General features: G+C 53.6%; 12 protein-coding genes across 12 annotated transcripts; 4 read left to right on the plus strand and 8 right to left on the minus strand.

Moving 5' to 3' along the window:
- Nucleotides 1-183: 183 nt before the first annotated feature.
- Nucleotides 184-2151, minus strand: METBIDRAFT_77860 (oxidoreductase; the record flags this gene model as incomplete). The annotated part of the gene is made up of 2 exons (XM_018858782.1): nt 184-1626; nt 2098-2151. 2 exons carry the CDS (start codon nt 2149-2151, stop codon nt 184-186), a joined length of 1497 nt encoding a protein of 498 aa, XP_018712972.1.
- A 204-nt stretch (nt 2152-2355) lies between these two features.
- METBIDRAFT_39666 (40S ribosomal protein uS8) lies at nt 2356-3105 on the plus strand (the record flags this gene model as incomplete). Its single annotated transcript, XM_018857166.1, has 2 exons — nt 2356-2488; nt 2846-3105. 2 exons carry the CDS (start codon nt 2356-2358, stop codon nt 3103-3105), a joined length of 393 nt encoding a protein of 130 aa, XP_018712973.1.
- A 567-nt stretch (nt 3106-3672) lies between these two features.
- On the plus strand, nt 3673-4239 carry IMP1 (endopeptidase catalytic subunit; the record flags this gene model as incomplete). The annotated part of the gene is made up of 1 exon (XM_018853955.1): nt 3673-4239. One exon carries the CDS (start codon nt 3673-3675, stop codon nt 4237-4239), a length of 567 nt encoding a protein of 188 aa, XP_018712974.1.
- A 961-nt stretch (nt 4240-5200) lies between these two features.
- Nucleotides 5201-6013, minus strand: METBIDRAFT_39983 (dolichyl-diphosphooligosaccharide-protein glycotransferase; the record flags this gene model as incomplete). The annotated part of the gene is made up of 1 exon (XM_018857213.1): nt 5201-6013. One exon carries the CDS (start codon nt 6011-6013, stop codon nt 5201-5203), a length of 813 nt encoding a protein of 270 aa, XP_018712975.1.
- Nucleotides 6014-6530: 517 nt separating this feature from the next.
- Nucleotides 6531-7565, minus strand: METBIDRAFT_40428 (NAD(P)-binding protein; the record flags this gene model as incomplete). Its single annotated transcript, XM_018857272.1, has 1 exon — nt 6531-7565. The coding sequence occupies one exon, from the start codon at nt 7563-7565 to the stop codon at nt 6531-6533; it is 1035 nt and encodes a 344-aa protein (XP_018712976.1).
- A 488-nt stretch (nt 7566-8053) lies between these two features.
- METBIDRAFT_40107 (uncharacterized protein) lies at nt 8054-9889 on the minus strand (the record flags this gene model as incomplete). The annotated part of the gene is made up of 1 exon (XM_018857231.1): nt 8054-9889. One exon carries the CDS (start codon nt 9887-9889, stop codon nt 8054-8056), a length of 1836 nt encoding a protein of 611 aa, XP_018712977.1.
- Nucleotides 9890-11119: 1230 nt separating this feature from the next.
- On the plus strand, nt 11120-11623 carry METBIDRAFT_39784 (uncharacterized protein; the record flags this gene model as incomplete). Its single annotated transcript, XM_018857175.1, has 1 exon — nt 11120-11623. The coding sequence occupies one exon, from the start codon at nt 11120-11122 to the stop codon at nt 11621-11623; it is 504 nt and encodes a 167-aa protein (XP_018712978.1).
- Nucleotides 11624-12055: 432 nt separating this feature from the next.
- MED17 (Med17p) lies at nt 12056-13795 on the minus strand (the record flags this gene model as incomplete). Its single annotated transcript, XM_018857059.1, has 1 exon — nt 12056-13795. The coding sequence occupies one exon, from the start codon at nt 13793-13795 to the stop codon at nt 12056-12058; it is 1740 nt and encodes a 579-aa protein (XP_018712979.1).
- Nucleotides 13796-14157: 362 nt separating this feature from the next.
- On the minus strand, nt 14158-15948 carry RPN3 (proteasome regulatory particle lid subunit). The gene has a single exon (XM_018854595.1). The coding sequence runs from the start codon at nt 15821-15823 to the stop codon at nt 14363-14365; it is 1461 nt and encodes a 486-aa protein (XP_018712980.1). The 5' UTR covers nt 15824-15948; the 3' UTR covers nt 14158-14362.
- A 4009-nt stretch (nt 15949-19957) lies between these two features.
- Nucleotides 19958-20479, plus strand: METBIDRAFT_40579 (uncharacterized protein; the record flags this gene model as incomplete). Its single annotated transcript, XM_018857289.1, has 1 exon — nt 19958-20479. The coding sequence occupies one exon, from the start codon at nt 19958-19960 to the stop codon at nt 20477-20479; it is 522 nt and encodes a 173-aa protein (XP_018712981.1).
- Nucleotides 20480-20649: 170 nt separating this feature from the next.
- Nucleotides 20650-21843, minus strand: YPT1 (Rab family GTPase). The gene has a single exon (XM_018854596.1). It carries the CDS (start codon nt 21438-21440, stop codon nt 20820-20822), a length of 621 nt encoding a protein of 206 aa, XP_018712982.1. The 5' UTR covers nt 21441-21843; the 3' UTR covers nt 20650-20819.
- Nucleotides 21844-23063: 1220 nt separating this feature from the next.
- METBIDRAFT_39819 (uncharacterized protein) lies at nt 23064-23915 on the minus strand (the record flags this gene model as incomplete). Its single annotated transcript, XM_018857182.1, has 1 exon — nt 23064-23915. One exon carries the CDS (start codon nt 23913-23915, stop codon nt 23064-23066), a length of 852 nt encoding a protein of 283 aa, XP_018712983.1.
- Between the last annotated feature and the right edge of the window lie 2321 nt (nt 23916-26236).

The following is a 26236-nucleotide window of genomic DNA, read 5'->3' on the forward strand; positions in this document are numbered from 1 at the left end:
ATTAGTGATGGAGACATGGGGCCGCGCATTCTCGGCCCGCCCAGCAGTATACCCACCAGGCCCCAGGCCCAGGCCCCCAACCATATAGCTCTACGCTTCGGCGTCGCTCTCTGTCACAAAGTGAAAAGGCCCAGGGCCTCCCGGGAAATGCCCGGCCGTGTTGCTGCTCTATATACACGCGTGTCACAACTTATACACGTTGCTCTCGTCCCAGCCTTTTGCACCCAAGAGTCCCCCGACGGGGCCTTGCTCGCCGGAGGCCAACTCTTTGGCGCCGGCCACGTAGTCCACAAACCCGTCCGGCCCGCAAACTAGAGCCAACGCGGCGGCGGGCTTGGGCCGCAACGCCGTGGCGCGTGCCTGCTGCAAGGCGTTCTCGTACCACGGGCCTCTGCCCTCTGGCCGCGGGGCGTGGTCCGGGCTTGCGGCCGGGGCGCCCTCCAAGAGCGCCACCCGCTTCCGGAGCCTCTCTTTCTCGGAGCCGGCGGCCACCGCTGCCCCGGATTCCTGGCGCATGTCGCTAATGTAGTTGCGCTCGCGATGGGGCTTGATGTCCGCGGCCGTGAGTCTCAGGCGGGGCACGGAGTCGTAGTGGCCGATCAACTTGATGCGGTCCAACTTCTCCAAGAAAAACAAGAACCGCTGCAACGGCGCAAGCTCGGTATCGGCACGGGCCGAGTAGTGCACGTTGACAAAGCCCCGGTACGGGTTGCGCGAAAAGAGCACCTGGAGAATGGGCGCTATGCCCGTGCCTGCCGCGTAAAAGTCAAGGGTGTCGTAGTCCGGCACGCCGTGCTCCGCCTTGAGGCTGTCCACGAGCGTCTCCGCCGCGACCTTGGAGGGCAAGTCCCGGAAAACGGGCCGCTCGTGGAGCGCGTTGAGAGGATGGTGGGGGAACTTGTACTCCACGTGCGGGCCGCGCAACTCGAGCTCGTCGCCGACGTCCTTGTCCACAATGTACCGCGACACCTCGCCGTCCGCATACCGCTTGATGTAGAAGGTCATGACGCCGCCCTTGTCGTGGTCCTCGCAGTCGTTGTCCACGACCCGCAAAAGCGGCTCTTTGCGGCCGGCGTGCGTGTTCTCCGACTTCATGAAATAGAGCGGGAGCGGCGTGTACGACCGCACCACCAGAATGTCCGGCTGCTTGACCTCCACCGACCACATGCGGTCGCCGTTCCAGATGGTCTTGCTGGCGTAGTGCGCATAGTAGCTGTACTGCCAGTTGTTGTACTTGGGCCGCACCTCCACAAGGAAATGGTCCTTGTCGATCTGCTGCTTGTGCGTCACCACGAATTTGTGGAACACGTCCGGGTCTAGGAGCTCGGTGCTTTGGGCGTCGTCGTCCGCGTCGTAGAACCATACCTTGACCACATAGGCGCCCCACATGGCCGCGCCAAACACCGCGAGTTTGGGCATGGTCAGGGACCACCGGCTGATGGGCTTCTGCTTCTTGATCTTGTCGGTGTGCTTGGTGAAATCGTCCTCGTTGGGCAATCCGGGGTACTCGTACGAGAGCCGTTGGTGCTTGGTTTTGGGCAAGTACGGCTTGACGTCTTTCTTCATCAATTTGGCGATTCCGGCGTCCATGCCAGCAGGCGCGGATCTTGAAGACAGCGGCTTCACCTGGAACACTCCGTTGGGCGCAGAGCCGCCGTTGTTCCGGGCGACTTGCTTCTGCTGATTGTCTGGATCGGACTCATCACGAACACTAGCGTCCGGCTTGCTCTTTTGGGTTCGTCTGGGGCACGACGAAAAAGCGCGGCATACCAGCACATTAACTCGGCACCGTGCCAAGGCTAAACTGCCCGGTCTAAAACAAAACATGGCTCCAACCCAAATACCCGAAGAGCCCTATTTTGGATACTAGGGCTCTGGTGTCGCAGGCCTCGCGTTAACTGGTGGTGCACGGGTGTGGGAGGAAACATCGCTCGTGCCGCGCTACTGCATACACACCGCGGCCGCCCGACGCTAAAAAAAGGACTGGAGAAATTTTTTCACCGGCACTTCTCTTCTTTCCACAAATCACACATAGTATGTGCCTGATTTCTTCTTGAACCCAGATCAGCGACAGTGGCCCTCGGAGTCCATACGCACAATCAGCAAAACAGTAGTGTGAGAATCTAGGGGTCTCTGCTGGAAATTAATCATGGGGTTTGGCCAGTTTGTCAACTGCCTCCCACCATGGGGTTTCCACAATAGAGACACCCGGACACCTCAAACTATTCTTTTTCAGCGCCGCATATTCCTTTCCTTTGGAGAACGGCCGCCTGCTCCATGAATCCCCCAGGGACACTCATGCTGCTCTGTTGTTTTGTGTGGTTGTGTCTTTTTGTACTAACTTGCCCTTTAGAAATGACGAGAACTTCTGTTTTGGCCGACGCCTTGAACGCTATCAACAACGCTGAGAAGACCGGCAAGAGACAAGTCTTGATCAGACCTTCGTCCAAGGTCATCATCAAATTTTTGCAGGTCATGCAAAAGCACGGTATGTTTCACACATGAATTGGGCGTCCTGCTGAAGGCTTATCAACGCACTGCTTCTCATTTTCGTGGAAGGACCCACAGACGCACTACGTACTCTTTCCCAGAACCCCGAAATGATAACTGGATGGAATGATCGGTGTTCAGTCCCTTTCTGTCTTTTAATTTTTCGGGAGATCAAAGAGGGAATGCTTCTTACACGGTTTCAGGTCGTCTGTCCCTCCAACCGTTTTCTTTCCCTCGACATTTTGTCAGTGGGTCTCTCCAAATGAAAAATGTGTCTAGCAGTGTTTCGATGAGTATTTTGTCGCAGTGCAGGCCCCAGGAACATCGAGTGTTCTGCAGTATACTAACATCCCAGGCTACATTGGCGAGTTCGAGTACGTCGATGACCACAGATCCGGCAAGATTGTTGTGCAGTTGACCGGTAGATTGAACAAGTGCGGTGTCATCTCGCCAAGATTCAACGTCAAGATCGGCGACATTGAGAGATGGACCGACAACTTGTTGCCTGCCAGACAGTTCGGTTACGTGATCTTGACCACCTCTGCCGGTATCATGGACCACGAGGAGGCTAGAAGAAAGCACGTGTCGGGCAAGATTTTGGGGTTCGTGTACTAGGCGAATAAGGAATAATAAATATACTGGATACCGACGAGCGGGAAATGTAGCGAATAGATTTGGGGAGGGGTGTGATGTATCTGATTGTATGAACCTCGAGCACTGTGACAATCTGAGTCTTTCTGGCTAGCGCACTCTAGCAGTCAAGCATGGTGTGCGGCCTGCTCAAAGTCCACTCGTAGACCCGAAATGTCTTTCAGACATGTCTTTGATTTGTTCGAGCATCAGTAGTTTTGAACACGCCAATTGATAAGGGCCTTGCACCGAATGATCTATTCTGTGACTGGCGGCGGCACAGGCAGCGTATGTGCACTCCCGCCCAAGTGCTCGTGAAGTCTCGCGGCCAAAACCATTGATACTAACAGGTGTGATTCTGTAGGCGCAGAAAACACACCACGTCCCTGCCTCTGTAGTGCTTGAACTCGGTCTTTGCGGATTCCTGTCTCTTGAATCGACGGTCCAACCAAAAAAAGTACTTTTTGTTCGACACCAAAAGCTCCTCGCCCGACTCTAGAAAGACTCTGGAAGAGGTTCATTGGCACACAACAAATACTCACCTGGATTGCCATGAAAGAGGCCGCCATATTTGCGGGCAGCATCTTCTCATGGACCATCCGTGCGGGATGCGCCGCGCATTTTGTCAATGAGTACTTCTACGAATTCACAGAAACAAGAGGCGAGCTGATGCTCACCACGCTCCAGGCCAAGCGGGATTTTGTGCACGCATTGAAAACACACCGTTTGGGCAGGGGGCTTGGAATGGGCGATATTGTGGTGGCCACCAAGCCGCTGGACCCGGACCACCGGATCTGCAAGCGCATCTCCGGGATGCCCGGCGACGTGATCCTAGTAGACCCGTCCAGCTCGTCGACGTTGACCAACCTCCCCAACACGGCGGTGCAAAACGACGGCTTTAACAAATACGTGGAGGTGCCGCAAGGTCACGTGTGGGTCACGGGCGACAACTTGAGCCACTCGCTAGACCTGCGCTCGTACTCCTGGCTCCCCATGGGGCTTATCAAGGGCAAGGTGGTGGCTGCCAATTCCATGGACAAGGGCCTCTGGGACGAGGAGGGCAATTTTTCGTTCTACAATTTCCGCTGGCTCGAGAATTTGTTCGTGGACGAGCCATAGCTGGCGGACAATCCAGAGGCAAAAGGGTCACAGCTGACTGGACACCTGTAATTTAGATGGGGTTGTTTGTGCTGGTTTCGCCTGTGTGCAGTGGAAACGCTTTTCTACTGTGCTTCTTCATTGCCGTGGCCGAGAAGGCAGGCTGTATTGTTATGTCATGGGAGGGGAACTGCTTGAGCGACGTCCATTCAGTGACTGTGTGTGTCTGCTTGGATGACCGTGTGACTGAGTCGGTGGCATGTGGCTGAATCGGTGGCATCTTGCTGAACACTTCTGTGGGCTGCGGGCAGGGCTTTCAAGACATGCACGGAAAAACAATCAGCCAAGTCTGGCTTAACTCATAGATGTTTAACTTTCACATGCGGATCATGAGTATCCCGCAAAATCGGCTTGTTTCCACGCTGGCTGTTGCTTGCCGTCGGGACTTCCTGGGAGATTACGATTCGCTCGTGGTCACATTCTCCTTCATCTATGCCAAATACTTCGGGAAAAAAGAACTACATAAAACTCTGAAAGGCCTGCCATATTACCCGCTGCTCCAGCTGATTCCAGCCGAGCCATATGCCTGGCAAGCGCCTGCTGGTCCTTATGTATACCTATTGAGCGGGTGCATCATAACGACACTTTCCTCAGACAAACAGGGTATATAGGCAGATACGTCGATGAATCTCGCCGCACTGGCACTCGAGGCCTCCACTATGCTGCTTGCTGATCATGGCCCACGTCGACTTGTACTTAATCATCGGCCAAAAAATGGAACCTCGGAGCGAACTGGCTCCCAGCATTTATGCAGAGACGTTGTCTTTCCGACGTCGTGGTCAATCCTCCAGCCGGCACAATCCAACATCAAAACGCGGATCGACTGTGCTTCAGTATACTTAGGCTTTTATTCATATTCATACGGCCCTATATATTCGTCTACAGCCACTAAGGTCTAAGCACACGTGTCCATCTTCCGCAATCACGCCTTTCCGTCCCCACGAGCTTGGCCCAAAGACTTCAAGGCCCGGGAGCCAAAGAAAAGAGCGGGTGCGGTCAACACCATCGAGTTGAAGGCCGTGGTGAAGATCGACGCGCCCATGTAGTACTTGAAAAACGTGTACTCAAAACTCGCAAGTGTGGCCAACAAGGCAGCGTTCCATGTGGCTCCCGGAGAACCCGCAAAGAGCTCGTTCCCCAAGACGTTTGTCCACGTGACAACTAAGAACACAAAGAGGGCCACGGCAAAAGCACTGAAAACAACAGGCACGACCCCATTGACAGTGGGCTCTTCTGTGTTGAAAACATGGTGGATTTCAGGCTGTGCACCCAAGCGCACCGGGCCATCAGAACCGACGGACTCTTTGAGCGCATCGCTGGGGATCAATTCAACCACAGGGAAAATGACGTTGGCTTCCTCCTCGAGGGCATCCGCAGCAATGAGCGACACGAAAATACGGTCGCTTTTCTTCAAGGCCGAGGGGACCTTATTTGCCGAAATGTCTGCCACTGCTTGGCCGTCTTTGTACACGGCAAAGACCGCATGGTCCAACCCGTTGTTGTCCGAGAGCATATACATCAATTGGTGGGGCTTGTGGTCTCCCTGAACAGCCAAAGAAAACGACACGACATCTTTGGCGGAGTTCAACGTGATTCTATGAGTGTCCTTAGAATTGGGGTCGATTTCAAGAAGCGAGCCTCGGTTCACATAGACGGAGCCGCCCGTGACTGCATATGCGGCAGCAGTGGACACAAGTGAGAGTGCCAGGAGTGCAAGCGTCAGCGAAAACTTCATGTTGGGGCCGAAATCTGTGACTTAGATGTGGAGAAATGATGTCTTGGCTGGTGTGCTCAGGCTTATAATAATTGACGTGGCTCCAACTGCGCGCGCCTGCATCTAGTCCACGTGCTATTGTTGCGAGATTCTATGGCCTGGGTGGATATAGATATTTAAAATCATTCTGGTTTTCATGCCTTGCTGCTTTGCTGTCGTCTTCTTATTTCTGACATGGTGCTTTGTGGTTGCGTAGGAAAATAGTGCTGACTGGATATAGTTTGTGCCTGCCTTATATACGAGGGACGCGCTTCTGCTGCCTGTCCAATCCAGACTGTGCAGACAAGCCAGTATAGGACTCTCGTTTCAGCTAAGATAGTTTGACAGTCGAGATTGCTATCTGAAGCTTGTCCAAAATCATACCGATCAGCCAACGCCTCCACTAATACCGTGGCCAAAATCCTACATTTTGAAGATGAATTTGGAAGCACGCCACAGGGATATGCTGTCCAGCACTAGTGTTTAGAACTCGGTGATCTCACGTACTCCCAAGCGCATTTCTTGCTCTCACAATCTGGGCCACCGTGTCCACAACCGAAGTCCTCAAATTTATCAACTTAAACCCTAACAAAGCCCTAGTTTTGCTGTTGTCAATGTGACAGATCTTTGCCTCAGCACAGGGCCCGCTTCCAGGGTTTCCCATGGGCAAGGATTCCATCAGCAAGTCTGCCGTCTGCTTGATGATGTCCATAATGCCTTGAGCTGTAAACTTAGACGCGTATAGAAGTAGCCGTACATTGGGCATCTTGCTTTCAAAAGCAACGAGATGGGCCCGAGCAACATCCCTCACGTCCACAAACACGCTTGCAATTTCAGGGACTTGCGACTCCGCGTCCAACTTCAACAAACCGTTGACAATCTCCGAGGAAGTGTTGAGCTCTGGCGTCACCTCCGCATCAAAAGCCTGAGGTCCAAAGACCAAGACGGGATTGACGAAGTTCACGGTGAACTTTGGACTCTGCGTCTCGATGAATTCCCACACAGCTTTCTCTGCGAACTTCTTAGATCCGTAATATGCTTGCTGAGCGTCGACCCTCGCTTCTTCCCACGTTATTGGACTCCACAGCTCTTCGTCTTCTCTGTGAGTGGGATCATAGAATTTGTCTATATCCCACATAGCAACGTAGGACGATGTGATCACAACATGCTCGATTTGAGGGCCGTATTTTTTGATGGCACACAAGGCATTTCTAGTGCCGTTTACTGCAGGCAAAAGCAACTCTTGCTCGACATCAGTAGCGTTGTAATGGAACGGAGATGCCGTGTGTAAGAAAGCGGTGACTTCAGGGTGGCTTTTCACGGCCTCGTCAAATGCACCAGCCGGCTCAATGTCAGGGACCACGCAGTAACGAAAATCCGTAGATTTAAACAAGCCCGTGAGTCTTTTTCCTTTCGCTTTGGATCTCACACTGCCCACCACAGCATACCCTTTCTCGAGAAGAAGCTTGACGGTATGCTGAGCAATAAAGCCACTGGCGCCAGAGACAAACACGCAGATCTTGGTTGTTGTCATTTTTGTTTTCAGTAGTTGTACGTTGTGATTGGAAGGTGCTGTGAGTAGGTTCTGGGCATGGCAATCTCAAAGCAACTCGACAAAAAAAAGGATTCTGACTCTGGTGAGCACCAAGACCACTAAGAGGGTATGCGCTTACACGGGTATTGAATGCTCGGCGCCACAGGCAATTTCTTCGCTGCTGGTGGCATTATGTTTTCCGGGAAATAAGAATTTGACCGGAGACAAATATCCTAAGAATTATCATGGGCTCTGCCTCATTTTTATGCGGCTCAAATCCACACTTTAAATGATGGTGGGTTGGAGCGGTGAGACAAGATGCAAATGGGGAATAAATCATAAACAAATCTTGAATGTGTTTCGCAAGTGAGTGGCTTGAAATGCACATGTCATTCCAGCAGCTTTCAATCTGACTTTTGAAGTGCAATTGAAACGTACTTTCGGACACCAGTCATAGAACAGTCTCCCTATTTCAAGGGCTGTTTGAACTAACCCTCCGGCGGTGCCATTTGAGGTATATCTTCAAGCGCTTCCAATAAGATAGCGCCCATGCCGCCCATTAGGTGTCCGATATTGTGGCAATGAAGCAACCATATGCCGGGGTTATCGGCCACAAATCTTAGTACAGCGTGACCCCCCACCGGTATCAAGACCACGTCCAAAAGCGGGGGGTTCTTCACATTAAGGGTGGAGCAGTTTCCCTCGATTGCGTCCGTGAGTGTCGAGAAGGGAAAGTTTTCGTGGACACTATAGCTCAAAAGATGTACGTAATGGCCGTGGAGATGGATTGGGTGGTTGATGTGCTTGTTGTTGTTGATGATCAAATCCACAGTCTGACCCATGCGGGCCGGCGGATGCAAAATGGCGCTCTGGTCCGCAGGAGGTAGGTCGTCTAGCCGGCTGTCGTACCAGACATCGAGCAAAGGCCTCGACGTTTCGAAGTGCGGCGAGAGCTGTGCCCGACTGGCGAACATGGTGAACTGCACGGTATCAAACATGCGGAGGAAGAAGTTGTAGGTCACGTCCGCGGCCCCTGCGGCGGTCAACAAGCTGGAGGTCTCGAACGGCTCTGTCTCGTGCAGCCAGCCAGACCTGTCGGTTCTCGAGAGAAGCTGGCCGTCCAAGTCCTGGTACTTTGTGCCGTGAGCATACGCCGTGAAGTCTTGATCGAGCTCAAGTGACGCATGGGCTTCATTGCTGTGCCCGTAGAAAAGAAGCGCGATGCCCTCGATATACTGTGGCGTGTGGGACGCAGCAAAGCGGATGGCAAACGGCCGCAGGACATCCACGTGCTTGTCCGGGTCCGTCTCGACTAGAACTGTGCATCTGGATCCAACGGGTATGAGGAGCGAGTGGTACTGTTTGGGATGCACAAAGACCCCGTCCACTGCCACTAGGAAAAAGGGGTGGTCGTCGATGGAGAAGGCCTTTGTGTTCTGGCCGCCGGGGTTCAACACGTTGATGTACTGCCACCGGGAGTGGTTAGTGAAGTGTACATGCACCGGGGACCTGGTGGCGTGGCACGGGCCCGAAAACCCAGGGGCCTGGAGGCCCTCGTGGTCAATGGGCAGGCCGTCGAACATGCGGAGGGCCGGGTCCTTGACACACCCGAGAGAGTCGAACTCCGGGATCTGCATGAGGAACGGGTTCTTGGCCGCCAAGCGCCGGAACAGGCGGGGCTGGTGGCACACGACGCGGCCCTGGCCGTTGACCACAATGCTCTGGATGCAAAGCGGGTCGATCCCGTGCTGGAACATGCGGAGGAACAAGGTGTCGGTGGACACGTGGAACGAGTCGTCCGCAATGAGGCTGGCTGGGTGTTTCTCGAGTTCGGCAATGGCCTGGAGTTCGCCGGCCGACTTTGTGACCAGCGCATACGGCCGCTGGCGCTGGGCGGCGGGCCTGATGTAGATGAGCCCATATAGCCCATCTGACAGGTAGCCCCGGTAATGCGAGTGGTACCAGAAGGCACCGCACTGGTCTTTCGCCTGGAAAAAATAAGTATACGAGCTTCCGCTGGCTATGGGGCGCTGTGTAATTCCCGGCACGCCGTCCAGCCACGGGGTGCCCCGCTGAAGAATGCCGTGGAAATGGACCGCTGCAGGGACCTGTAGATGGTTGACGACCTTGACGCTAATCCAGTCATTTTCGTCCGCTTCGATGGTGGGGCCCGGAGAAGCGCCGTTGATGGTTTTGATGGCCTTGTAGGTGCCGTCTTGCGCTACGTAAGCCTCGCCTAGCGTGAACTCATACGTCCTTGTTTCGGCGCCACACCACGGCACAAGGCAGAGATACAACGGATACAAAAAGGAAAAGCGGGCCATGGCCGAGACTGTGTTTCTTGCTTTTATTATTTATACGGGCAGCCTGAGAGCTAGATGGGCTTTTTCGATGGGGTTCTGAAAAGAAGGATGTTTTACGGGTGCTTCTCATTGAAAAGTGCGCTCGGAGGTTGGCTGAGAAACGACTGCAAAATTGGGTGCAATTTCGCAAATTGCCGCAGGCCGCGGGCTTGGACGGGCCTACTTGGTTTTCTTCGGGGCTGGAAATATCAAAGCAACCTGCGCTATGTTTTCGGCATTTGCAGAGGATGCTGGAGGCGGGATTCATGAACCCGGGGGCTTTGTATCAATGTGTTTTTTTTACGCAAACGACTGGCAGATCACCCACAAGGTATGGCCCTCTGTCCATCTACTTTGCACAATTCATTTACTTTCCTTCGCACCAGTTCCATTCATTTTCCTTCGCATCATTCCAGTCATTTTCCTACCTATTTCATTCATTTCCCAAACAATGGGAACAATGACTAGTAACATGGAAGCCAGGCAACAGAAATGGGCGCTTGAACGCACCTCCGTTCCTTGCTCGTTGCTTGTTGGGGCTCGCTGGCTCCATGGCCCTCGGCCCGGTAATGTCGCCGGGCCACAGTAGTGCGTGTTGAAGCTAATATAAATAATTGCCCGACCAGGTTCCCCTAGCCGAACCGTATTTCAACTTACAACTTGTTCCATAATAAATACGCACAATATGTTTTCAATAATCCGAGCCGCTGACGAAGACAGGGGAAAAGAAAAAAAAAAGAAACAAGTCTTTCAACTGGCTCTGCTCATGCGTATACCAGCAACTAAAGCTCGGTGTTGTCGCTGATTTTCAACACCCCGTCTGCTTATTAATGCACCCTCGCCCGGCACGAGAATTGCCCCGCCACTCAAAACCAGTAAAGACAAACAAGCCCATTCGCATCAGCGGTTCTGAGTAGCGCTACAGAGCCACAGCGCCGCGAGGCACTGAAAAGGCAAAAAATGCAGTTTTGGTGTTTGTTTATATACAGCTATTCAAGGACCATGCGCGGCTCGGCTGGTGGGGCCAGGAGCGCGGGCGCGGCGCCGTGACCTCAGGCCCGATGCTCGTGGGCCCTGTGCACAGTGCCACAGGGCCTAGGCCAACATTTTCTTCACGCCGCCGTGCCTCCAACCTCTTGTTCCAACCAGAAACGGCGTTTTTTCTCCGTAGCTGCCTCACCAGACTAATCCGAGCTTTCCTTGCTGACCAAAATGCAGTTTCTCACGGCTAAAACCGTGCTCTACGTGCGGCTCGCCGGTCTCACGTGCGTGTGTTTCTTCTTGCTCAAGAAGCCGCAGATTTTGGTGAACGCCAACATCACGGTGCTCTTGGGCCGGGCCATGAACTTGCCCATCGTGCAGGCGACGCCCAGCAACCCGCTTTTCGGCGTGTTGGCCGTGGCCATCGCGCTGCTGGTTGTCGGCGACTTGGTCCCTGTGCTTGCGGACAACGTGGTGTACTTCGAGACGTTGGTGCCCACGCGGTTATTGTTTTTCTTTGTGCTCGCCTCGTTCTGCTTGGTCAGCGACTATGCCGTGGTGGCCAACAACTTGGTGTTCAGCTACCTGTTTTTGGAGATCTGGTTGAACTTCTTGGTGTTCAACAACTTGCGCGATGAGAAGTACTACCGTGCCAAGGAGTACCTTGAGACGCACGGCGCGGAGTTGCGGGAGATGGCAGATGCGCAGGTGATGCCCATTGGCGAAGACCGGTGATGCGCCGGGGACGGGTGTGTCTGGGAAGCAGCGATGGGCGTCCAGAGCCCGCGGAGATGGCCCGTTCTAGAACCAGAGATGCCCGGTGTAGAACCAGAGATCGCCCAGTGTGGAACCAGAGAAGCCCAATATAGAACCAGAGATGGCCCATATAGAACCAGAGATGGCCCAATATAGAACCGGAGATGAACTGACCATGCAAGACCCAAGACGAACGACGTAATCGGAAACCGAGGGACTAGCGACCGAGGACTCACTTGGCCCTAGTCGGGCCCAGTCGTAGACCGGCATGGCTCACGAGTGAAAGCCCCGAGCCTAGAACCAAGTAAGGCCCGGTAACGGCGCCGGAAACGACCCGCGCATGGCCAAGTTCCAGCCCGCGGCCAGGGGATGCACCAGGACACACGGAGCTCGGCACGGCGCAGGCCGCGCTCACGCCGCGTCCTCGAGGAAGTTCAACAAGGCCCACTCCAAGCTCTCGCCCACGTCCGCGAGATCCGTGAACTCGAGCAGGAGCACGTTGCAGCCGTCCAGGTTGGCGTCGAGGTCGGCGCGGGTCTTGTACTTGGACACGGACAAGCGCACGACCAAGTCCACGAAGATCTCCGTGGTGGAGACCTCGAGCACCGCGTGCAAGAGCAGCGGCGCCCCCACGCGCGCGAGCACCAACGTCACGGTGGACACGGGCCGCTGCACGGCCTTCTGGAACGCGCTGGCCACGGGGGCCGCGGCGAGGTTCGCGTACATGTCCTCCGCGACCGAGTACGAGGCGCGGGCCGGGTCGAGCGCGCGGCAGAGCCGGCGCACGAGCGCCGCCACGAGGCGCACGTTCAGCTGGTGGCGCGTGTGCCCGAGCAAGGGGCGGAGCAAGAGCGGGTGCGAGTGCGCCTGTTTCCACTTGGTGTGCAGCGTGGGCATCTTCTGCTTCAACCGCAACCGGTACCGGTAGTACGCGCAGAGCATGAGCTTGAGGAACACGAGGATGCTCTGCGCGCGGCCGTCGTCCGTGCCGCGCCCGCCCGACGTGTCCAGGCACATGGCGCCCACGGCGCCGGGCTCGCCGTTGTCGTCGTCGTCGTCGTCGTCGTCGTAGACCGCGCTCTCGAACTCGAGCACCTGGTCCACCGCGTCCACCACGATCTTGTCCGCGATGATCGTCACGTTGTAGCTGATCAAGTGCTTGGCCTCGCGCACCAAGTGGAAGAACAAGTCCGCCTCGAAGAGGAAGAAGCGCGCCCGCTCGATGGCATCGAGCAACGGCTGCCCGCAGTGCCGCGCGAGCTCACCGCGCGGCGCTGCCAGCTGGCCCGTCACCACGTAGTCGTCGTCCACCTTGGTCAACACGCGCACGCGCGTGTACCGGTTGCGGGCAATGGGCTCTGCGGGCCTGCCCGCGCCGGCCGGGGCCAACGCGCAGAACGCCACGGCGCCCTCGGCGCCGGCGCGGCGCAACACGCCGACGCCCTTGTCGTGGTACGTCAGCCCGGAGTCGCCGTAGCCGTACTGCACGCCGAGCGCCCGGCCGTTGTCCGCGGGGTCGCGCGTCTTGAAGAGCACCTCGCCGTGGCCCACCACCGCGCACACGTGGCGCCAGTAGCAGGCCTCCTCGGCCGCCTGGCCGCGGAGCTGCCGCGCCGCGTCGCGGAAGAGCGCCGTGACGCCGCGGAGCGCCTGGTACTTCCAGCCCAAGCCGACGGACTGGGCCGCGGCGGGCGCCGCGCGGGCGTCCGCGGGGCGGAGCCGGTCTGCGCTGAGCGAGCCCAACGGCGCCGTGCTCTGGAGGTGCGGCGAGAGCGTCAGCGCCGTGACGCGCGGCCGCTCCGCGGACATGAGGAGCGACACGAAGTCCAACGAGAGCGACGTCTCGTTGAGCGCGGAGCCGAGGTGCGCGACGAGCTGGTCCTTCTGCGAGCGGAAGAGCTCGAGCGCCGACCCGTCGTCGGCGGCGGGCGGGCTTGGCGGCGGCGTCTCGGCGGCAGGCTGCGGCGGCTGGGCCTGGGCGATTTCTGCGGCAATCAGCTGCTCGGAGATGTGGAGGAGCGACTGGCGCTCGGCGAGGATCTGCGGGATGAGCTCCGCCACGGAGAGCGCGTCCTCGTCCGGGAGGTGCTGGTCGCGGGCGCTGCCGAAGAGCGAGTGCTCGGCGTGGATGCGGATGTCGGGCGGCGGCATGGCGGGGCGGGGTGTGTTGGGGGCGCAGTGTGTTGGGCGCACAGTGCTTGGGGATCCGTGCTGGGGGAAAACGCGCCGGGGCCAGGGGTGCTGGTGCGGGCAGAAGACGGCGTGGGTGGTGCTGTTGAGCGGTGCCCCCGACGGCGAGGTGGCTAGTGTGCGCACCCCCGCGGCTGCGCTCCGGGCGCGCGCGCCCGGTGGGGCCGGTGCTGTCTACGTGCTAGATCGGACACGGCGGCGCGGCGCGGGCACGGGCAGGGCCTCACGCGGCGCCGCGTGGCGTGGCGTGACGGGGGGCTCTATTTTCAGCGGGGCGCTATTTCGGGGGCCCGTGTCCGAGGGGACCGGCTTTTTCTCGGGGCCGGCTTTTTCTCGGGGCCGGCTTTTTTTCGGGGCCGGCTTTTTTTCGGGGCCGGCTTTTTTTCGGGGCCGGCCTCTTCTCACGGCGCGGCTTCCAGGGCCGGCTTTTTCTCGGGGCTGGCCTCTTCTCACGGCGCGGCTTCCAGGGCCGGCGTCTTCTCAAGGCGCGCCCGCGGGGCCCTGCCTGGCGTCGCCCGCGGGGCCCGCTCAGTCCATGAAGTCGTCGAGGTCGCCGTCCTCGATGGCCTGCAACAAGCCCATCTCGTCCTCCAAGCCCTCCAACGGGCCCCTGTTCATCTCGTTCTTGCTGTCGTCCGCCGGGTAGCGCATGGCCTTGACCGAGTCCGTGTGGAGCGAGAGGCAGAAGCGGATGCGCTGGTCAAAGTCCTCCTGCGGCTGCCGGGTCGAGTACACGTCCAGCAACTCGCGCAGCTTCATGTGGCCGAGCAGGTGGTCCACGCTGGCCTCGATCACGCCGTCGCGCACGGCCTTGGACACAATGTACTCCGTGGCCTCCTCCGAGTCGAGGCGCAACCGGATGCACACGTCCCGCAACGAGATCCGCGAGTACGACAACGAGAGCATGCGGATGCCCGTCTTGATCACGTTCTGGCGCAAGCGCGCCACCAACGTGAGGTTGTTGTCCGCCACGAACACCGGCTCGTGCGCCCGCAACACCTCGGCGAAGCCCGCCAAGTCGCCGCGCCGCACGGCCTTCGTCACGAGGAAGTACGGCTCCAAGCGGCCCGGCGCGGCCTTGAACACGCTCAACGCCGGCACGTCGCCCATCAACAACTCCACGAGCACGTTCAACTTGGTCGCCTGCTGCACAAAGCCGCGCGCCAACGCGGTCTGCGGCGCCTTGCGCATCGCGGCCGTCACGCACTCGTGCGCGGCCGAGTAGTCCAACTGCACCGCGTGGATCCGCGCCACGTAGTAGTAGTAGCGCGCGGCCAACGCGTTGCCGGCGGCGGCGGGGAACACGCTCTTCTCGCACAAGTTGGCCGCCTGGCTGACGTCGTGGCTGAGCAAGTAGTTGCGCAACAAGAGCGTGATCACCGCCGCCGTGGTCTCGTCGTCGCGGCGCAACGTGGCGCTGCGCAACGCGCCCGTGAGCGCCGGCCGCACGTCCAACAAGCGGCCCGTCACCTCCGCGGCGCGCGCCACGTAGAACCACATTTTCGCCTGGAGAAAGTCGAGCGTGCGGCGGTCGTGCGCGGCCAACCACGCCGCCACGTGGCCGTTGAACGCTGCCAACGCCGCCATCTGCGCCGTGTCCAAGAGGTAGATCTGCACGAGCAAGTGCAAGTACGCGTCCACCTCGGGCACCACCGGCGCCTTCAACGGGTCGTCCACGGCAACGGTGCCGCCCGCGGGCGCGGGGAGCGGCGCCTGCAACACCGCCTTGCTTTTGTGCGTGCCGGGGTACGTCTGCTCCACCACGGCGGCTAGGGCCTGGGGGTCCTGGGCGATCTTGCGTCTCAACGCGCCCAAGTCTCGGAACACTTTCGACACGTAGCGGTTATCGAAGTTGTCGGCGGCCTTGTGCAACGAGCCGAACGCGAGCTTGATTTCCTGGGCCAACGAGGGCGTTTCGGGTGCGCCGGGGGCGTCTTTTGGGGCCTCCAAGGAGGCGTCCTTCATGTCCACATCGGTCGGCGCGGACATGGCGGTTTTTTTCGGGAGAAATCGGGGGTTTGGGGGAAAGACCGGCGCGGGGGTTGCACGGGTGGTGGAGGCGGCTCAGGGGGTGGTCCGGGGCGCGTTTTCGGGGCAGAAGAAGGCAAATTGTGGACCCTTGTCTGTTGCTCTGGGGGTTCCTAGGAGGACTTTGGGTCTGAAGTTGGCGCTAAGTGCGCTCGCCGCGGGAGGTCCGGGTGTGCGCGCGCCAGGCTCGTTTTCGCCACTACGCCCTGTATGGCTCCTGGGCTGGGAGAAGAAAATGGCGAGAGGCGGCGAGATTTCTTCAGCAAGGGCGGCTTTTTGAAGCGAGCGGGGTTTTTCAAAAAGAGCGGGGTTTTTGAAAGGGAGCGGGATTTTTTAAAGGGTTTTTTTTTCAGGGTCAGGGGCCCTCAGGGAAACATATGCTGTGGGCCGATGTCATTGAGTCAGTCCTCAAGTGGGTTCCCCGTTTATTAAGCGGAAAATCTTTTTGTATTCTTTAGTATTTCTCTTCTTAATCACTGACTCAGTCAAAAATTGGCCTAGTACATCTCGAACAATATTACAAATATAGGACCAACAATAGATCCCTGCGGAGTTCCTGACTTGGATAAAAAAGGCCCATTTTTTATTAACCCAGCTCTTAATAGTTCATATACTAGGCTCAAATGCCGGATATCTATTCTTTCATTTGATTGTTCAATCAAATCATGAGGTATATTCCGGCGTAGCCGGGGATAGGCCCCTCCGGGTTATATATTCTATGTATCAATTTACCCGGGAAAATTCAAATAGCACCATGTCATCCTTTATTTGGTCTAAGCTTAAGAATTCATCACTATTATCAGAATTGGAAATAGCACTCAAAACTTAACTCATACATCCCTGTACCATTTTCTCTGGGGGATTTCGTGAATTGATGCTCGCGCTTCCTCCCCTGAGCCAATGATGTGATCTAGCGGTGTTATTTCTTTTTAAGTTTTTGTCAGTGATGGGTTACATCCCTCCAGTGACATAAACGATTTTTCTTTTAAAAAAATAGAAAGGATGGTACTGACGTTCAAGCCGCTCGCCCGCCTTGCGTTGCGTTCTGGGCACTTTCATAATATAAGTATACGCGGGCGGTCTGGGCGTGGCTGGTCACGTGCCGTACTGGGGGCCTCTATTCGAAGCGGCGTGGCTACGGTTTTCCTTGAGTCCTTGAGTTCAGTCTTCTTCTCGAGTCGTTTCTTGATTTGGCGACACTTACTATAGGCGGGGATTCGCGTGTAGTAATCCGGAGTCTGTATGAGACAGTGGTGTGGAACCACATAGAAGTCAGAGAAAAGTCGTGTCAAGACGGGCGGCATCTTTTACCACATGTCTGGCTCAAAAATATAAGAGCATTTTTCCAGATACATTTCATCTACGTATATCCTAAGTGTGGAAGTAAGAAACACGGCCCCATCAAGCTTCGAATTAGGGCCAGATACTGTTGCGAGGTAGACAGTATGTCTTGGGGCCAACACACGGGATGTGTTGCTGTGGCGTTTCTCGCTGAATATGTTTACCTCGGGCGCAGAAGTATAGTATCATGGGCCAATGCCAGGTGTGATCCAAAGTTTGCGGCTACACACTATTCAAACTCCATGACTCGCAATATAAAATTAGATGGCCAGGCGCGAAGCCCGGTCTCGGATCCCACAACGCGACCTATATAATAACTATGACAAGCAATTTTCGGTGGAATATCAAGGCTCATTTATAAAAAACAAGTCTTTTATCTGGTGAGAATTCTAAGAGGTGGCTGCGAATCTCAATTCTATTTTGTGACAGCCATGGATGTTGCTTCTGGTCAATGGAGTCCATAACTATCTTATGTATGGAGCTGTTGCTTTCCTGGGGGCGCACCCGATCCGGACGCACATCCATGCACCGGCCTTTGGGTGCAAAAGTTCATACTTGATGGAAATAAAATAACCAGGCTTCCTCACTCCATTAAATTTGAGAAAAACTTCCTGGCTTGCTTAAGCTAGGGCTTTTTGTGGATGTGTTCACGAGTACCTGCTCTCTCGGTACTCACAAACTGTGATACACATTATACTGCGGGGCCATCACCCTTCAGAAGCCATTTGCCATTGGATTTAAGAATGTTTGGACTGACCAAGACCATCTTCAAAATGAGTCTCCCTTTCAAATTTGAGGTTTTGCCGCTACCCCTGCCATCGCGGAGACATTCCCTGCTGGTTTCTTCTCCTCCGCTTATTGATAGGACTTTGTTCACTGGTGGTGGTGACTTGCCACTTAAGCTGTAGTATCTGCTAGTTCTAGACAGCAGAAATATGAGCCAAAGTCGGGCCAGCTGAAAACAAGCCTGAGCGGTCTCACCCAGCCAGAAATCTGCTCCGCAAATTAAGGGCGTTAACGACTGCGTAAGCATGTACGCTTCTCGCACCCCCAACCGTTCCATTGCCTTGCTCTGCCTGCAGCAGCTACTATGTATGACCACTTCTCGTTGCAATTCTGCAATTGCATAGCCAACGTAGCTTTCTGCACTGGTGGCACAGCTTCTCAAAGCTACCGAAGCTTTGGAATAACAACGCGACCATGGCCCCACGCATACCAGTCAAGCACTCTGTGCTCGAATGCTCGGGCCGCCAGAGAAATGTTTTAATGGCTGATCCTTCTCGTTTGCGGAAGCGTGGCGCTGCGTGTGTGCATTACCAAGAGATCATCTGTAATGTATTTCTGTCATCAGCCGTACCACACAAACCTTGAAACACGGTGACTCACCCGTAAAAGTATCATGCTTCACTCGTAGAATCATGTTGCTCATTTCGTTAGAATTATCATACTTCACTCGTAAATTATCATGCTCCACTCGTAAAATGCTCCACCCGTAAAATGCTCGTTTCGTAAAATGCTCCACTCGGAGAGGTGTGGTGTTCTATTCGTATAATTATGGTACTCCACTCGCAAATTATCATACTTCACTCGCAAAATTATCATGCTCCACTCGTAAAGTTATCATACTCCATTCTAAATATAGGCGCTCTACTCGTAGAATTATGGCGCTCCGCTCGTACGATTATGGTGCTCCGCTCATCGTGTCCAGCGTTGCCATGAAAGTGAAATGGCCATGTATAATGCACCTTGCCCAAGGTAATAAGTCTCGGCACATGGTGAGATTCGCCAACATCACAAAAACCGTGGCCTTGCAGCGTTTCATCTACAAACAATTTGAAAAGGGTCAGGTTTGACAAAAAAAACACTTTCACCAGAACGACATCCAAAAACACGACTATCCTCGCGACTCCGGCTAATCCGTCAAGGCTTCATTCGCATGCGCCAGTTCGCATGGGCCCTCCGTACCTTCGATGGTTTCTATTGGACCTGGCACCTTTTGGATTTCGGGACTAAGTGCTCGGCACTTGCTCGGATTCTCTCGGCATTGCAGCACCCGCCAGAAAAAGCGTCTTTGCCAAAGGGCCTCACGTGACACCACAAGGCAGTATTCTGGAAACCGTCACGCACACTGTGAGCCTTCCGAAATTGGCCGGATTGCAAATGTCCCTTGCCAAGGATACATCAAAATAGTCTGCGAATTGCCGCTGTCCAATAGAATAAAAACTCGCGAGACCCAGAGTCAGGATTGTTTCTTTTTTTCCCCCTTCTTCATTGCTCCCCTGCTTTTCCATGATTTGCCATCAGGCCTAGTGGCGTGCTAATACTTGTGGATATATAAAGCCGGCTGCGCGACCCAACGAGGGCCGCTCCACCTGCATGGCTCGGGTCTAAAGCCCAGTGGAATATTACGGGCCCGATAATTCAATCCACATCTCCAAAAAAAAAAAAGCCTGAGCCACGCCTAAATGCTTGCACGTTTGCAGGGCCGCAGACTTCGGGCATTTTGCTGCTTGTTTTTCTCCCACGGTTCGGCTTCTGGCACTTGAGTGGCCCCGGCCCAACAGCAATCGGGGCGTTCTGCAGACACGTCGTAATCTCGGGCTCACGTAAGCACGGGTATCATGCTTCGGCCATCTGCCGGTCCGCCCCAGACAGTCAAGTAGTATAAATACCCCGCTGCCCGCCCACCGGCACTTTCCGTAACCTCTGTTTTCCTACCTCTTAGTCAATTCACACACACCCCAACTCGTAGCCATGTCCGCTATTCCTGCCACCCCCAAATTAGTGCCTGTGTTCTCCATGAAGCTCCAGCTTCTGGGTGCCCCACAAGCTTTGTTCACGGACAGCTCCAAGAAGGCCGTGTCCAACATGGCCATCGTGGCCACGGGTCAAATCACCACCATCAAAAACGACTTGGGCTTCGAATTGGACGTCTTTGACATGGCTGGCTATGACAACATCACCGCCCACTTGGAGAAAGGATACAACGAATTGGACGCCCACATCCACGGCAAGACAAGCGCTGGTGAAGACATCAGAGTGGACTACTATGGAATCTCCCAGTCGCTGCCCGGCCTCGATGCCGTTCTTGCCGGAAAGGCCACTTCTCATTCTTTCGAGGACAGCTACTTGACGAACAGCCCCAGATTTTCCTTCACTGCCCCACCCCCCGAAAACTTGAAGTGGCTCGAGAAAGAGAACCTCATCGGCAAGGGCCACTTCTTGGTGGAGGACGAGAAGGTGTTTGTTGAGTACTTCGTCTACGTGGTCCGCTAAGCGGCCCTTCCGCCAGTCAAGCAGAATCTTGCAGCGAGCTTTGGGACAGGATGCGTCGGAAGCTGTGGAAGGATGTAGGCATATAAACTAAGCGTTGAATATAAAATAGATATGACAGCATACTCGTAGCAAACAAGGATACGTGCACCCGTGTGGCCGCTCCACGAGGCACCGTGGCGTTGACTTACATGGCCCGCAAACACTTGGAGTCCTCTAGCCAACTAACCATGACATGCCATTCCAACAGGCGTCAGTCCCACAGACTTAGAGTGGCCTTGAAATCAGTAGGAAGGAGCCCTGCTGCATCGATCGGAGGTCTTCGGCAGAAACGTCTGTATGCTTAACAACAGGAGCTGTTCAGGTTGTTGGTCAAAGACTGGCCCTTCAAGTTGATGTTGGACTTAGTGTTTCCGGCCGACGATGCGGCGCCCGCATTGTTGGTCATCTGCGCCTTGATTTGTCTGGCCATGGTGAAGAAAGCCTGCTCGACGTTGGATGACGAGAGCGCCGATGTTTCCAAAAAGGGGATGTCCAAGGCCTCGGAAAACTCCTTGGCAGCGGTGTACTCCACCACCTTCTTATCGGACAAGTCGGCCTTGTTTCCTACAAGCAACTTCATCACGCCGCCGGTGGCATAGCGGTCGATTTCTTGCAACCATTGCTTGACGTTGTTGAACGACTCCTGGTCCGTGACATCGTACACAATGATGATGCCGTGCGCACCGCGGTAGTACGAGGACGTGATGGTACGGAACCTCTCCTGGCCGGCGGTGTCCCAAATCTGCAACTTGATGGTTTTGCCGTCGAGCTCGATCGTCCTGATTTTGAAGTCTACACCGATCGTCGAGATGTAGTCCTGCGTGTATGTGTTGTCGGCAAAACGCAACAACAAGCAGGACTTTCCGACACCGGAGTCTCCAATCAACAACAACTTGAACAAGTAGTCGTATTCGTTATTCATTGTTCCGCTGGGTTGTGTGTGTGTACGAGTGTGATTTTCAGGCAGCTAGGGCGTGATTAAAGGCGGGAGATCCTAGGTCTTGAGCAAGGACAGCCGCTGGGATTATGTGGACTGGTTATCTGTGATCAAGGCGGTCCGGGGCTTTGACTTTGGGTTTGAGATTAAGGGGCGATTCTCAGGGCGGCAATGTGCTACTGATGCTATAGTGGCGAAACTAGAGATCAGTGATTTTGTCCGGACTTGCGAGGGGTGACAGAAGAGAAGCTGGCAATTCAGATGCTAATCCTTGTGTGCAAAAATTGATGTTTTTGCTGTTTTCGCTAGTGAGGGGCAAAGCTATATAGGGGAGAGGTGTTCACACTAAAGGTGTAGACAAGGGAGCGAGTGGTGAGGATGTTTTGCATGAGCCCGAAGTGGTGCGTGCACGCCCGCTAAGCCTGAGAGCGAGATCGGCACGCCTCGACTCCAGCTTGCAAAGGTTATGAGACCGATCGGAAGATTTGTGTTTATCTTTGCTGAGTCCTTTCGGTGATTTTTCGGGATCTTTCCGAAAACTGTGAGCAGTCAGTTTGTTTCAGAATATGTATGCTTGTCCGTTGCCATAGAATTTCTGGGACATCTGACAGCTTTCGATACAGCGCATGTACAGTATGTGCAGATGTGAGGGCTATTTTGGGTAATGAAGAATACCCACTGTAGTTGGGGCTCCTGAAAGGATCTCGAACCAACAAAGTTGGGGTTTTTTTTCTCATGGCTATCGTGAATTTTGATGTGCCAGCCGCTGCTAGAGACTGAGTCACAGATATCAATAAGCATGGCTCATGTATCCCCAACCCATTGTAGAACTGAACTGTGTGTTGGCATACGCCAGGCTCTTCATGTGGCAAAGTATGGATTCAGGGAATGGTGTTTGGTCATGAACAAACACGGAACCAGTCATTGTTAAGAGATTCCCGAGAAAATATGCCCTTCGCGAAGGACATGAATATTTCACGCTGCGGAAAAAGTTCAAAAGAGTAGTCGGGCAGTGTCCTCTAATTGGGAGCTCACGATTGATCGTTGTCCATGTTTTTCTATTGTTTCCCCAAAATCTGAGTAGTTCATACATGGATTTAGCTTCATGTGATGGTAGAGGGCGTCAAGGGTCGCTTCAAGTCTAAGATCAATATACAAATCAAGATGCAGCTTACTCAAAAACAGACACGGGTGCGACCTGGAAATTTGATGATGAATGTCGGTTTTCAAATGCTCCAAGAAAGCTTGGGACCATTTTCTTTGATCAAGCCAAATCCCTGTTCCACTGAGCAGAGATCGCACTACAGAGTCGCCATCTAATAAACGGCACTACGCTTCTCAGCTGGGAACATGTTGTCTGAATTGAGATCTTTTGAACATGAAATGCATATTGACAATAAGCCTCACCCCAATATGGCCCTTTCTTGTCATTTGCGGCTCAGAGTGGCTATTGTGCAGCTTGACTCAATGCTTTCTGCTATCATGACATGATTCGCAATGGTCTATTTAAAAGCACACCGTGCGTAAATGTCCCACATATAATACAAGAGTGCTCGGAAAAGACAGGCAAGAGCCGTGTCGATATCCTAGTTCTGCTGGTACCGCAGCTTATTCGATTTTGGACGCCTCGACGGCCACCTCCTTCGTCTTGGCGCCACTGATCTTCTTCTTGGCAATGGCAAGCATCTTGGAAAACCAGTAAAGGTTCAAGAAATCAAGCGCCACGTTCAACAGCAAAATTACCACTGGGAACAACTTCCAGTCCTGGTCCAACACGGCATACATGTCGTACGCCACCAATGACACGGCATAGAAGCCCCACAAGATCCTCACCGCAAAAAATACCACAATAAGCAAGATCCCGTTCACGGCGATCACCCGATCACTAATCGTGCCTGCGGGCAATCTGGACGCAAACCAATTGATGTTGACAAATGGAGTGCTCAACTCAAACACCAAAAACGCAGGCGTCCAAGGCATGGCGTATGGCCGGAGCGTGCACGAAAACACAAACAATGCAGCAAACGCATGCACCAAAAAGCCGGGACCAAAAAGACTGATATACTTTACACATACAAACAAGTCCCACACAAAGTAGCCGATGGTCACCGAGCACACGAAGCCCGAGTAGGCGTTGTAGCCGAAAATAGAGTTGAAAGGATCCAGCTCCCTATTCTTAAAGTGGGGGTGGTTCCATGCGGGCATGAGGATTAGAAGCGACACGATGCACTGGAACATTGACACCACGTGGATATCAAAGTTGAGTTTTGTTTTCCTGTTCAAGCCTGTGTACGCCTTGCCAAAAAAGCGGGTGCTCAAATAAGGCGATGCTGCCTGGAGCATGAAGTAGAACCCAGTGGAAAACACGATTTCGTGCCAGTGGGCAGCCAAGTGGGACTCTGGATTGGCCGGAAAGGGGCGTGCCCATGCCAACGGGTCTTTGGTGAAGACAGGAATCATTTGAAATGTGGAAGAAATGTCGATAAGAGGCCAATTCGGAGCAATGGCTCCATGAAAATGTCTCGAGCGTAGTCAAACGGAATAGCCCCAAAATCCAGCGAAAGGCCCTAAATCCGCTACAAACCTCACGTCTGGGAGTCACTAGCGACTTGTATGTTTAAGAGGGTCAATAGACAGGCCGGGTGGGAAAGAAGTGCTGGCCGCTTTCTAGAAGATTTGCAGGTTTGTGAAGGAAGGTCCAGAAGAATGAAACTGTAAGGACAATTGGAGGTAATCTTCGGGTGCGAGGTCTGTTTTGGGCAGGCCCGAGACGGGCTCTGGCCCATATGCACAGGGCCACGACGCAGGCCAACTTTTTTTTGGCGCGAGATTTGGAATTTTGGGTGCGGGGACTCGCGGGCCGAGAAGAATGACAGTACAAGCCCAGGACCACCAAGAGGAAACATGGAACAAGATAGAGTGGGGGAGCTGTGCACTGTTGTAATGAGCCCTATTTTTGAAGCGAGGTTGGAGTGATGAGCCATAGTTTGATCTAAGGTAGCTGTATTTTTTTGGCATCTCTGGGTGCCCTCGATAATAATTCTTCGAATCGTGTCGCGGTGAACGCCCAAGTGGACTTTCGCCATCTACCACCGCGCATACTCTGATATTCATCAAGAATTCGCAATCACCCGAGGCACCAAGAAGAGCAGTGTGAGTTAATCCAAGTGGTCAGGATTTTTTATGCAAGTTAGCCTCATTGTTGGATTGCTGTCGCAGGATACACATTTATCGTATTATTTATGCTAACGGTGAAGGCTTGAGCCTGTCCAACAATAACTGACATCTGATCTGGGGCGAAATTCCCAGAAAAGTCCGAGATCGCACATGCTAGACTATACAGGATCTGTCATATTTTGGCTTGCAAGATAATGCCGTTCTCTAGCGGGATAGTGATTTTCGAAGTGTGTTCACTTAAAATCACAAATGTATATTCCGGGCAGGATTCAGCTGAAGTCTGCCTCCTGTCAAGGATGAGAGATCTTCAAGCCTGTGGCTCCAACCGTCGCTTAAAGCGCGTCGAATTTAACAGACATCACGCCAGGCCGAGGCACTTCCTTGACATAAACTATCTTAAGGAGCCATAAATTGCAATTCAATAAAAAACACCTGTGGGGGTAGAACCTTCCGCGTTACTAAACACAGTATCAGCTCATTCAATGCACCGTGAAGTGGAAAAAAGATCGCAGCACCACAATTTCGCATATGGTCTCCCACTACACTACTCAGTGTGGCCCTATGCAGCTTAACTAACGTTGATCGGACGGGAAACAGTGCTTTCTGCATGGTATGGCCGCAACCGAAAGAACTACCTTGAATAACTTCTCAACGTTTATGTAGTGATCTGAATTGCCAATCTTGTGTATACTAATGAATATGATGGCCAAATTTGGACTGAAACTATTTTAGCATGGATTAATAAAATAGGACGACGGTTCTATTTTGTTAGTTTCTAGGACCATCGTAAAGATTAATATAGTTTTGCCCCTTGAATCAGATGAATCTACCAAAAAAAAAGGGACTATGGCATTTAGTTGTTTTTATTTAAGTGGTTATGGGCGGAAGTCTTTTTGGGTCTCTTTGGGAAATTTCGTGAGTTGGTGTTCATGCCTTTGCGCCTGAGCCAATTTGACAATTTATTATATGCTTTTTCTTTGAATTGTTTATTTAGTGGAAGAGTTTTACATCGCTCCAGTGGCATCCTATTATATGATGTTTCTTTAAAGAAAAAAAAAGTTGAACGAACAAGCTTTCAGTACAAGTGAAGGGCCCTTGAGCTACTTTAAACACCTGGGAGCCTTTGAAGGTTTTCTTTTTTTCCATAGTATTTCTCCTTTAATCAGATGATTTTTCTGTGGAAGAAAGCTTATGTTATCTTAAGCAGGGTTAACAAGGAAGACATGGTTATAAGGGTCATGATAATTGTATACTCTCAGGTTCAGGAATTAGTACTCATTTCCTGAATATCACCGAAGGACTAGGCCAGCTTTTTTAAGCTGAACTATCTTTTAGCTTTTTGCTTGTAGCAAAGAGGCAGCCGCCAGCTTAATTCATAAAATGGTTTAATTATCATCAATAATTTCATCTAGCTTATTTGCGAATGAGCTGCCAAAATCTTATGACAGCTAAAGTCAAATTCAAGAGTGTTAGGATCCATAATACAAATCACAGACATCCCATTATATCCGCCTGTGATCTGAATCAATATGTTGACCTCCTTCGAGAACTCTCTCAAAAACTTAAAACACTTGAATTGATTCATCACCACGGTTTTCAAGGTG

This window comes from Metschnikowia bicuspidata (assembly GCF_001664035.1).
Source record: "Metschnikowia bicuspidata var. bicuspidata NRRL YB-4993 chromosome Unknown METBIscaffold_2, whole genome shotgun sequence".
Classification (NCBI taxonomy): Eukaryota; Fungi; Ascomycota; class Pichiomycetes; order Serinales; family Metschnikowiaceae; genus Metschnikowia; species Metschnikowia bicuspidata.

What these genes read in the sequence shown, in the direction of transcription:
- RPN3 (XM_018854595.1), bottom strand. Translation starts at nt 15,823, where the DNA reads ATGTCCGCGCCGACCGATGTGGACATGAAGGACGCCTCCTTGGAGGCC.
- YPT1 (XM_018854596.1), bottom strand. Translation starts at nt 21,440, where the DNA reads ATGAATAACGAATACGACTACTTGTTCAAGTTGTTGTTGATTGGAGAC.